The following is an 11,650-nucleotide window of genomic DNA, read 5'->3' as shown; positions in this document are numbered from 1 at the left end:
CATAAACCTTGACAGGTTGCTCTCCAGCTTCTTCTCTAAAATTAACATGTTTCACGTAGGGTTATTACTTCATTTAACCTGTTAAGTATATCAAATCTCCTCTCCCTATCAAATCAGTCTTTTAGGTGAGATGACTAGTAACATGATATCAAGACCAAAGGTCTCAAGTTTGAGTCTCAATCCCCCTGCATTTTTTCAATATTATCCACGTCGGGCGTGGGGGAGTTTCTTTTTTCTTTCCACATCAACGTCGAATGTGAAGGGGTGTTAAGTGTATTAAATCTTCTCTTATCAGATCGGTCTTTTATGTGAGATGGCTAGACGGGGTATCTTAACAATCACATCCCAGCAGAATTTTGCAAACGGACAAAGGAAGAACAAGTGATTAACTGATTCCATCGATCCACAGAATTCACATCCTGTAGATCCACTCCATCCCCTCTTACTAAGATTATCTTTTGTCAAGATCTTGTTCTTGACTGACAAGTGACAACCGGCAGAAATCCTAACTTTGAGTGGCAGCTTCAGCTTCCACAACTGATCATAAGAAATCACAGACTGTTTATCTTTTAAGAAGTTACAAAGGGAAATAACAGAGAAGAAATGGCAGTCTGTTCGATTCTAATGAACTGACCGGCACGCACCTTCAAACAGCGATAACAGAAGAATTCTTAACGTTACATCGCAGCACCAAATACACATAGATACAGCTAGGTCCTGATCAGCCAAGAAACGAACTTATTGCACATTGCTGCATCCTTTCAGAAATAGATGACCTCTTAAAATCATGTGTAATAAACTTAATTCGAATAGATGTAAATAAGAGCAACTATTTAAAATCCTAAATAAAAAACAATTACTCCCTCCAATTCATAATAAGTGTCAGGGATTTAGAACAAAGTTGTAGTAGTTAAATTGGTCAGGTGACCATCATATTTGTAAGCTATTTGTAAAGAACAAACTGTTCTAACATATTCCTGTGAAAATAAGGAAATTACATGCTGAAGACTATGATTATGTACAGGTATCCATCTATTTACAAAGAGTACTCATTTACAAATGGATCTAGGGAACATTCAAGTACATTGTTGCTAAAACAGGACTCATGTCTCACATCATTCACTGAGCATCTGGCACTTCCCTCACAGATTCGTCCCGGACAGTCCCCATCTCAATAATCTGAATGTGTTCTGCAGGCACAGAGCCACTGTGCCTGCCATTCGGCTGCACTGGCCCAGGCTCTGTGTCACCAGCATTTTCGCCGCTCTCATGGACACCTCGCAAGTCCTCATCACCGGATTCAGGGACGGGTTGTTGATCAAGGATGGGGTTGTCGCCCATGCCATTCTGTGACAGATGGGAGTCCTCGTCGACAGCACTGTAGCTGTCGCTTACCACATTGGCCTTTCTCAACCCGGTGCACTTGGCATGAACCAGCCTCCCAATGCTTATCAGCAGCATGAGAGTGGACATGGATCCCGTGATGATGAAGAGCCCGGAGAAGCTCTGCAAAGTGAGTGGCGCGGAATCGGTGTCGGTGACCGTGCCAGCATTACCCATCAGTGGTGAAGCTGTACCGAACCATTTTGCTTCAATTTTTGAGCCCTCATCGTTCCCTCCTGCTAGGTTCAGGATGGCAGTCGAAAGATTGCGCACTAGTGGAGAACCTAGACGGAATGCCTGAAGATAAAATGAAAAATACATGATGTTAGTAATTAGACTTTATCCCCAGAATGCAGCATAGTGCTGCAATGGAAAATGGTGGATATAGCAAAGGCATTAAATGTTGAGAAGCTTACAAAACCAAATCCAGGAGTCTTGTATATGGACCTGAGCATCTTAAAATCAATTTTGTATCGAGGGTCAGAGAGGAAAGAAGTCAAATAGGGGATCTCATCAACGATAGCCGACACCCCTCCATTCTTGGACCCCTTCTTCAAAGCATCAGCATATTCTTCTTTGTCTGTGTAGTTCCTTAACTTAGTTTCACTGATATTATGATTCATCAAGAAGGACCGCACAAATGAACCATCTTGGTATCCGACAAAGTCACCATTGAGTCGGAGCTGGTTCAGATCTGTCACCGAAGGACGGAGCCTCTTTGCGGTCAGAATGGATGACAAGCTTGCTGTATAGCTCTGTACTAGAATGAGCACTACAAAACACCATATCACCACAACAATTTTTGACAAGGGGCTTTTGATGCTTTGACCTGTGCATGGAATAGCCGAGAGATTATATTGTTTTCAAACTATAGACAACTAATCAAAATACTTATATTGTATTAAATGTTGTCAGGAAGTTTAAGCTTGAAGTGCTAACCATGAGAAAATGTCAAAGTGGAGAAAACGAAGTAGAGGGCATTGCTACACTGTTTCAAACATGATCCTTCGTACTCCTGATTTCTGGGTTGTTCGATCATCCACACAACAAATCCAGTATACAAGAAGGAGACTGCAGTTGCAAACCAAAGCCTCCCACTTAAAGGCTTCACGAATGTCCACCGGATTGTTTCAGGTGCATCCTCAGCGAGCACAAGCATAGACACACCAGACTGTGTGTATGGCATTGTAAAGTCTGTGCCACTCACTCGTTCCGCGGTTATGGTCACATCGCCTACTGCTCCATCATACACCTGTTTATCCCCAGAAAATCAGCAGAGATAAAAGCTATTAAGGGTCAAGAAATTAAAATGGAACAAGTCGATACTCATAAAAGGATGAGACACAACTATGTAGAAGTAAGCCTCACCCCCAAAGACACGTTGCCTACTAGTTCGTCATAAGTACCTTCGAAGAGAACAAATTTATAGCATGGACGAGGATTTAAATTCCTCATAGCTGCCTCGAAGATATCAATGCTGTAGCCAGTGATGTTTTGTTTCTTGGAAATAGGATCAATAGCATTCACAAAAACACGAAAACCGGTTTTCTTCGGCACAGCAATCTTAAGCATTGTCTTACCTCTGCAATTGATCTTTGCTTTTACAGCTACTAGTTTTCTGCTGTTTCTTCTATCGGTTTTTGGACTATTGAAGGTGATTGTGTCACTTCCTAGCGTAAATCCAAACTTGGCACGGCCTCTAGAAGCTGTTTTAGGATCTTCAAGCCAGAAGGCACAAGATGTTGAAGAGATGCTGGAGAGGGAGAGAACCGGAATGTTGTTGCGGCGGCCCAGGTGGATGATGTGATCTGCTTTGGTCAGTGTCTGAGGACCCCAGATGATGGCTTGCACTTGGGCATTGTTGATCAGGTCCTTGGCTGCAAAACATACACAACATCAGCCAAGTAATAACAGTCAAGCTATTGACTTGTTCATTGAAGTTCCACATCAATGTGGGAACTGGGAACGATGCGGTGCATTCTTTTCACACATCCTTCTCTGATTTTCCAAATGAGTAAATTCCGCACAGAAAAAAAAATGGAAGGAAAAAAAATTTGCCCTGCGTCTCTGTAGCGAGCTAGTGGAGGCGGGCCGGGTCCGCGGGCACGGGGCACGGGCACACGGCCATGGCACACTTGCGGAAGGTAGGATGCGCAAGGAAGTCAGTGAAGAGAAACGTCGGGGTCTAAGGGACGAGGCCAGGGGACTCCCCTTGCGTTGTCTTCGCCAAGACGGCAATATAGAGGGTAGAGGAGGCGCCAGAGAGGGAACCTTGTGGCCGAAGGAGAGGAAGATGAAGGAAGCCGTGGGGAGGATAGAGGCCATGGCTGCGCCGGGTCATAGAAGGACAAGGTGCTGTAGGGTGGCCGGCGGAGGATGGGGGTGACATCTTGGCGCAGGGAGCAGGGGAGGAAGCGGCGCGTCCGGCCATCGACGGGGACGCCCACGCCGCGTCCGCTGCCTGTCTGGCTCTCCGGATGCTACGCCGGGCCGTGGGCCGTGTGGTGGGCTCCGAGGGCCGTCAATGGCGCCGAAAAGTTAAAATGCACCCTGGGTCCGGTTAACCACGGTCGCTTCTTTAGGCCCCTCCCCTCCTCCCGATCTGGCCGCTTCCCCCCTCCCGATCTAGATCGGGATCGAGGACGACGAGGAGGCTCCCGATCTGGATCGATCCGACGAGGAGGCCCCCTTCCTTCTCCCGATCGATCGCTGGCAGTGGCGGCCTGGCGGGGCGAGCGAGGCAGGCACGGCACGGCCCAGTTATAAGTGGGCCTGAGAGGCGGACCGTGCCGGGCCCCGGACGGCCTGTTGGCCACCTATAGTCCGTTGACCAAGGTGTTCTTTTTCTCGCCAGATCATGAGTAGAGGAGGCCTGGGCCGATTGAGATGGGTTGCCTACCGAAGTGACGGGCCAAGCACGGTGGGCTCACAGGCTTATTTCGGCCCCGCCCGTTAGCCACCTATAGTCCGTTTACCAAGGTGTTTTTTTTTCTCACGACCCACCTTGGTCACTCTTTTTTTTTTTCGGGTAAACGGTCACTCAACTTACCAAACATTTGAATGTAAAGAAAGAAAGAAAAACTTACCAAATGTTTGACCTCGAAAATAAAACTTACCGAAAGTTTACACATGGCCATTGAACCAAGAATACGGGCTCACACACATGGTCAATGACTTATTTTTTAGTAAAATGCACTCTGGCTCGTGGAAAAAAATCACTTTGGTTAGTTACTCAACTTAGGAAACGTGTACCCACGGTTAGTGAAAAATACACGCTCAATTCCCCAGATGTTTGGAGTTCTAATGTTCTATAAACTTGTAAAATCTCAAGTCAAATAAAAAAAAAGCTCAAGTCAACACTCAATTTTATTGTAACAATACTCCACCAAACAATTCATAAAATTGACCCGATTCAGCAAAAAATAATCCCTATGAAATTTTAATCAAATCTAAACCTTTTGCGCAACAACCCTCGCCAAAACTCATTAAGGTTGGTCACGTCATCTAGCAATGTAGTGGGAGGCCACATGCATCAGGATTCAAGCATTGAGGTCCGTACGTATAGGATTTGGCACCAGGACCATCAATGTATAATCTTGCCAATTTTTTTGCCAAATCTTTGAAAGTTCATTCACCCTCTGAAAGTTGTTTTTGCAGTTATGAAAGTTCACCAAAAAAATTCTAAAAATCATCGGTTTTGTTTTGATGTAGACATTGAGAGGTTTGGCATTGCATTGGATCCAATGTCAATATCACAGGATATTGATATTGAAATTGAATGCCAATATTTTTGTTTGGATGTTTCGGTATTCGAATTCCAATCTTGATATTGAGGTCGAATGCCAAATCGTGTTTGGATGGCAAAAGAGATGAGTTTACATTGAGGTTAAATAACATAGGGCCTGTAGGAAAAAATAACACATGCCCTGCGATGACAAAGAGAAAACCGCTTCCTCAAAAAATAAAGAGAAAACCTTATCTAGAAGGCACGGTCTCAGTCAGTCCCATTCATCTCTGCATCTCACCAACAGATCATCTCTCTAATGTTTTGGCCATGAAAAATCAAGCGAACGATCCCACACAATGGACAAATTACAAGCCCATCTCTTGTTCAGTTTTCTAATCGATTCATATTGGTAGAGAGAGATCCTATCATCCTATGCCCGCTGCTTGGAAGTGATGTGGTTCCGCCGGCGTGATGGGCCAGATTCGATGAGGTCAATCACTCGAGCAGCAAGACACGGGCGGACACTGCGGGCTCAACGGCGGGAGGAGAAAGGTAAGATGGGGGACCGGAGACAGAAGAAGAATAGGAGAACGAATGGCACCGGAGCTCATGGAAGTGGACCGCCGCTGCTGTTTAGGGTGCAGGCGCGCCGCCGCTGCGGAGAGATGGGAGGGGAGGACCGGAGGGAGGGCGTCGCCGCTGCTCCAGACTAGTCTGCAGGGAGGACGAGGAGGGCAGCTGCCTGGAGGCTGGAGGGCGCGCCGGCGGGGACAGGTGAGGCCGGTGCTGTTCAGTGGTGCCGATGCGCCGCCGCTGCAGAAAATAGAGAGAGATGAGAAGGTGTGGGAGCGTGACTGGGTGAGGAAGGAGGGGAATCGGGGAAAAACCGAAAAAGGAATTGCACGGAGCGAGCGTCGAAGGTGGGTCTCGGTGGAGCGGCCCGAACTCCCGAATGTCGAGCAATGTCGAGGCTTGACCATCTGAATTGGGCCACGACGATTTTGTACTACGGAACCCAGCCCTCGAGCCGGAATACCTCGAACGAATATTTTAACCCGCCAAACAGGTTGAATCATGGTATTCGAGACTTACGCAATACCAATATCTAATATCAATCCTCAATGCATACATCCAAACACAGTGCAAGAAATTTTATCCATATACTACAGTTTCTGAAAGAAAAAAAAAGGTGTATCTTTCTAAATATATACAGTCTCGTCTAATTTCTGAAAAACAATTTTGTATAAGTCCACCTCATTGGCTTTGTCCACGGTCATACTTGTAACGCTAACTTTTCGTGCAGAGCCAGCTTAAGAGACACCTTGTTAAACAGATTGTTTTTGTTATCTACTTCTAGCTAGATATATGAGGGTGAAATAGTAAACGACATATAAGGGCGAGTGAACGGAGTTAAGTTATATATTCATCTTTCTTGTGAGCGTCTGTGAGCTAGGGCATATAGGCCATGTTCTCCTATGACTTTGGTGGTGTGTTTCAGCGGACGAACCACACGCGATGACCGGGCCGATGGCTACTTGGCTAACCGGGTCGCGCGCTGGAGGCTACTGACTTTGTCGTGGGGGAATAAATCACAATGAATAGTGATATTAATTCGTATGGAAGGCCTTTGTTTGTGCTACCTGGTACTCCGAAGTTTGTTTTTGGAGTATCGGGGTACCGTAAAAAAAAGTCACAAATGGTCGTGGCCGGTGGATATTCTTAATTTTTTGTTTGAATGTTGTCGATTCATTTCGAATCTATTTAAACGTTGAGCTAGATGATACATCTACGACTCTGGAAGTACACTTAATTAAGATCCTTTTTTTTTCAGGTACACTTAAGATCCCTGTGGTGAATGAATCCAAAGATCCATGTACGGCCGTTCCAATCGATGATTGATTAAGCATCTTCAATGTGTTATCATACAAGCATTACAATGGGTTCTATGTTAACTAACCAATGAGAGGTGATAGAATATAAGTATTTGTTCTCTTTCTTGAAGCTTGTACGCATAATCTACTACATAGAAGTACAACCATGTTCTCTTTCTTCATTTAATAATAGTCACGTCATCCAAATTTTCAAAATGACAATTTTACCAACACCTATCTTACAATTATTGGAGATGCCTTTATTAAATAGCTAGCGGAGAGTATTAATTGGAGTGCGGTTACCTGCATGCGATGCCGTGACGATCTCTCCACGGGAATCCCTGACGAGCAGCTCCACCCGCGGGGCGTAGCTCGGGTGCTCGAGGAAGAAGTCGTCCAACGCCATGGAAATGCAGTCGCGCCTCTCCCTCCCGGCGTCGCTCGTCAGGTCCAGCACCACGCCCACCCGCACCGCCGCCGCCGCCGCCGCCGCCATGGCTGCCGGCGACGATGCAACGGTGCTCGAAAGCACGAGCAAGGAGAGGAGGAGGAGGAGGCCTGCTGCAGGAGCAGCGACAGCGCGGGGGGGTCGCCTTGCTGGGCGGCGGCACTCCATAGTCTCCATGTGGTTGAATTAAGACTCTAAATGTAGGTTTCTTTCTCGCTCTACTTGGATGTATACGGCGGTTGAGTTGGTGTATGGCAATACGTGGCAGTATGCATGGGTATATGTAAGCTGATTTGTACCGCGTAGCGAGAGCGACGTACGTCGACCCGGCCGGCTGCGGTGTGGCCGGTGGCGAAGTTTCCTGGAACATTCTTCCAAGTTCCAACAGCGCAGCTAGCCGATACAAAATACATGCTGCTGGCAAGATGTACCTTGTGGAGGGCGGCGGTCCCCTGGACATAGCATAGTCCTTTCAGGCAGTGGCCGTTTAGTCCATGGTCCGTTGGATGGTCGGTGCAAGTTCCCCTCCCCATGTTTTTTTTTCTTCCTTCTGTTGCTGTATATCCCTCTCGCTTTTTGCTTTGTATTACTCTTCCTTTTCTCTCGCCAAGCAAAGAAAAAATAGGCAAATTCTGAATATACACAGTAGGTAAATCACCAACTGTACTTTTTCCTTAAAAAAGGCAAATGCTGGCCTGAAAAGAACAAACATTATACTGGCTGTAAAATAACTAATGTCAGCATTATAAAACAAGCTAGTTCCAGAAATTCTTTTAAAAAGCAAATATGCTAGGTATGCACGAAAGTAAGTAGTGAATCAGTGAAAAAAACAACAGAGTCGGTTGTAAAATGGTGAATAACTATTGCAAAAGCTATGACATGCATGAACAGGGCCGGCCGGAGGAGAAAGCAAAAAAACAAAACAAATTAATAAACAGAGAAACGAAAAATCCCAGGTAGTAGACCCGTCCCTTTGGATGTTGAAATTCATGGGTCAACGGAATTGAACCTTCAATTCAATTCCGTGATGAAATGGAGTTGCTACACTCTTCTTTTCTCGATCTCTTAGATCCGAAGCACCATGATCTGCTATGACTGAGACAATGTATATATGTCTGCTAGCTTTCCATTGGAGGAGTAACACTATTTTTTAGACAAAGTAAACGGCGCCATCGGCCTCAAAGACTAGTTTTTTTACGGGCGAAGACTAGTTAGTTACTGTACTTGTTTAATCAACAACATAATGAAGCCTACGTACGTCGCCACAATACTTCCGAGCGCACGGAAGCTTCCTATACGTGTGAGTGAGCTAGCCCATCCATGTCGCCGTCTCTGATCCGCTTATTTCTTTGGTTATTTGTCGGTCAATTTTACGTCCTGCCAGAGATTGATAGATTTTCGATGACGTGAAGGAGATAAATTATTAAGCTAGAAAACAAAACATGGACAAATACAATGGAACAGACGTAATATACTCTTTACAATATTTCGTGCTATGACGTAGATAAGACAATTGAAAACCAGACATGTCCACGTTACGTACGTACGTGTCACATTCTTTTGGCAATGTCACATTCTACTGGCAGATCTCCCACTCCGGCCATCTTTACACCCTGCTTTGTCATTTGCAAAGACGATGTTATGCAACACTGAAGAAAGCATGAACACGTCAAGTTGCGAAGTCACTCCAAACGGAAATGGAAAATTGGTCTGGGTCAGAAAAAGGTCGGGTTTGAACAGGGAAGAAGAAACTGCTTAGCAAAATACGCTTCCAACATGGACTTGCCATGTCCCTCCAAATAGTGAGTCCATCATGTCGGACTCAGAGTAGTTGGTTAAATTAATGAGGTAAATCACATGTCACATGTACAAATAAGGGATAAAATTAAAATGGGGTAAACACTGACACAAAATTGCCAGACATGGGGTACAAAGTGGAATTATTCACTCAAAAAATAATAATGCCAGCATGCGTGATTAAACTGATAGAGTTAATTCCACTTTTTACCCCCAAGTTTCAATTTTTTGACAACTTTTACCTCATTTAGTGAGATTTTCGTTTTTTACCCCGTTTAACAAAACTTGTGCCAGAAATTACCCTATTTTAGATTTTGGGCGGAATCCCATTTTTTTTACAATTCGGCCCCACATGCAGGCGTACATGGCGTGCCAACTAAGATGCCAATGTGGATCGAACGGGTCCTCCCAGTGAACCGAACCGGTCCACCCCACGAACCGGACCAGAACCAGCCGCAGAGGCCTGCACCCCGCAGGACCGGTCCCAACTAAAAAGTTGTTGAGACGGTTGGCTGGGATATCACACCAGTGATGAGCGAGAAGCTTGAGTCAGCTAAGAGCAAAGCAAATTACAGCACTGCTTTTCAATGTGGTGCTGGGATTTGGCAAAAACTGTGCAAAGAAGACTTATGAAGCTAGACACACACGGCCGGAGTACATTCATAGTGAGTACTAGACGAATAACTGCGCTTCCCTGCGGCGTTGTTTGACACTCTTTTTTTGGGACAGTCATTGTCTAGCTGATCTCATGAAACAAGTTCATATTGCCACACTCAAGAAACAACATAAGAAATCTCACGAGTTATTAATGGGAAAGAACACCAAAAGAAGGTAAAATCTCCAAAATCATTCTCGTTTCCCATAAATGGAAAAGGTCAAAGTTCTGGAAATGGTTGACGTAGATGGAAACTCCGTGTCCCATTTCCATCTTGCGGTCTTGCCTGGTGGTGGCCGGAGAAGGATCGAGTGATCCACCCACGGCTCGCGACATCGTGCTCATATGCACCCCACATCACTATTAATAATCCTTGCGGACAACACCAAGTCCTGGCCTGGATGCACATCATAGAAGAGGAGGAGCAAGTTCATTTGAGATAAGTAGCTCAAATGAGCACGTATGTTCGAAAGCAGGATACAGAGTCATTTACTTAAACTACTGCAAAATATTCAAGCTAGCGAAAAGGTTTGAACAATGAAACAAAATGGAAAGAAGAAAGAACGAAAGTGGGGAGAAAGGGGAGAACTGAAGAGTGGAACTCACTGGACGACAACGACAGAAGGAAGAAGCGATAAGACCCAAAGCAAAAGGAAGAAGACACGAATCTTTAAGATATTTCGGACGGCCAGGACGTCGTCCGTTTTTCAACAAAAAAGCAGGCGCCTGTAGAAAATAGCATAAAAACATGCACAATTTTGCATGGCATAGAAAATTTAGGACTGCCGTTCCCAGACCTTGGATTTCGGATCCTTCACCGAGCTCAAAAAGATCAAGCTTGCAGCCGACAGAGGCCTTACATGGCAAATCTCAATGACCTGATGAAAACCACTACCTGAAATCCTGAATCCTGAACTACCTTAGCCGCACTAAAAGAATCTTGAGCTAGAAAGACTCACCGGCGATGGATGAAGATGACTGCGTAGCCAGCCTTGAGAAAATATCTGCATTGCACAAAAATTTGCAGGTTACAGCAAAGCAGAGAAGCAAAGGGGGGTAGAAGCTGTCGCGGTACATACTCGGTGGACGCGGCCCCTCGCTGGCCGGAACTGAAATTGTCGATGTAGCGCACGCAGCGCCAGCTGCTCCAGGGGCACCGTGGTGCCGACCGAGGTGACGCAGACCACCCCGAGCCCGAGGGTCCCTCCTCTGGTCCCTGCAGCGCGTACACAGTCGGGTCATCAACATGAGCACCCGAACCCAGTCCTCTGTTGGTCGGGCGAGATGGGGGAATCCAAATTCGGGCATTGGAGGCGGGCGAACTTGCCGGCGGAGCGGGGCAGGGAGGGGCGGGCGACAAAGGCGGCGAGGCTGGTGGCGACGGCGTCGCGGTCGGAAGGGCGCGGCCGCGCGGAAGAAGGCCGCCGCCTCGTCCGGAACCCAGCCTGAAGGCACAATCGGGTCATGGTTTTACGACGACAGATGTGGCCACGTAACGCAAATGAACGGTGATAAAGTGACCACGTAGCAGCAGGGAGACGGCAGAGGATTCTCCGCCCTTTAGACCAGAGAGAGGCATGCATTGCTAGCCATTGACCGCATCGAGCAAGTCTGCATTGGAGTTGCAGGAAATTCCCACCACCGACCACTGGTTAACATCGGTCCTACGCGGTATGCCTGAACATGCATATATATATATCCACATAGTATAATATATTTTCCACGACGACCAGTACAGTACATATATGCGCTTGACTTACTGTTACTGG

At 46.2% G+C, this 11,650-nt stretch overlaps 2 protein-coding genes across 5 annotated transcripts; both read right to left on the bottom strand.

The window, feature by feature from the left end:
* Window positions 1-906: 906 nt before the first annotated feature.
* On the bottom strand, window positions 907-7,612 carry LOC100842609 (glutamate receptor 2.9). 2 transcript variants are annotated; one of them, XM_024457133.1, is made up of 5 exons: window positions 7,285-7,612; window positions 2,752-3,260; window positions 2,323-2,635; window positions 1,800-2,212; window positions 907-1,680 (listed from the first exon to the last, which is right to left on the bottom strand). In XM_024457133.1, the coding sequence occupies exons 1-5, from the start codon at window positions 7,604-7,606 to the stop codon at window positions 1,120-1,122; spliced, it is 2,118 nt and encodes a 705-aa protein (XP_024312901.1). In that variant the 5' UTR covers window positions 7,607-7,612; the 3' UTR covers window positions 907-1,119. The 2 variants fall into 2 exon arrangements, with proteins under 2 accessions (XP_024312901.1, XP_010227924.2); XM_010229622.3 differs by lacking the exon at window positions 7,285-7,612 and adding an exon at window positions 3,655-3,970.
* Window positions 7,613-9,972: 2,360 nt separating this feature from the next.
* On the bottom strand, window positions 9,973-11,537 carry LOC112269951. 3 transcript variants are annotated; one of them, XM_024457504.1, is made up of 6 exons: window positions 11,209-11,537; window positions 10,961-11,097; window positions 10,841-10,885; window positions 10,679-10,759; window positions 10,488-10,607; window positions 9,973-10,278 (listed from the first exon to the last, which is right to left on the bottom strand). In XM_024457504.1, exons 1-6 carry the CDS (start codon window positions 11,462-11,464, stop codon window positions 10,102-10,104), a joined length of 816 nt encoding a protein of 271 aa, XP_024313272.1. In that variant the 5' UTR covers window positions 11,465-11,537; the 3' UTR covers window positions 9,973-10,101. The 3 variants fall into 3 exon arrangements, with proteins under 3 accessions (XP_024313272.1, XP_024313273.1, XP_024313274.1); XM_024457505.1 differs by lacking the exon at window positions 10,488-10,607; XM_024457506.1 differs by lacking the exons at window positions 10,488-10,607; window positions 10,679-10,759.
* Window positions 11,538-11,650: the final 113 nt, after the last annotated feature.

Source organism: Brachypodium distachyon, chromosome 1 (genome assembly GCF_000005505.3).
Source record: "Brachypodium distachyon strain Bd21 chromosome 1, Brachypodium_distachyon_v3.0, whole genome shotgun sequence".
In the NCBI taxonomy this organism is placed as follows: Eukaryota; Viridiplantae; Streptophyta; class Magnoliopsida; order Poales; family Poaceae; genus Brachypodium; species Brachypodium distachyon.
This window is presented reverse-complemented; position numbering and strand designations above follow the sequence as displayed.

Bases quoted from the DNA above. Each gene is read 5' to 3' on its own strand.
- LOC100842609 (XM_024457133.1), bottom strand. From the start codon at position 7,606: ATGGAGACTATGGAGTGCCGCCGCCCAGCAAGGCGACCCCCCCGCGCT. The intron at 3,261-7,284 runs GTAACCGCACTC...TATGTTTTGCAG, and splicing joins CGTCACGGCATCGCATGCAG to CCAAGGACCTGATCAACAAT. The intron at 2,636-2,751 runs GTGAGGCTTACT...GGGGATAAACAG, and splicing joins TAGGCAACGTGTCTTTGGGG to GTGTATGATGGAGCAGTAGG.
- LOC112269951 (XM_024457504.1), bottom strand. From the start codon at position 11,464: ATGCATGCCTCTCTCTGGTCTAAAGGGCGGAGAATCCTCTGCCGTCTC. The intron at 11,098-11,208 runs GCAAGTTCGCCC...TACGCGCTGCAG, and splicing joins CTCCCTGCCCCGCTCCGCCG to GGACCAGAGGAGGGACCCTC. The intron at 10,886-10,960 runs GTATGTACCGCG...TGTGCAATGCAG, and splicing joins CGAGGGGCCGCGTCCACCGA to ATATTTTCTCAAGGCTGGCT.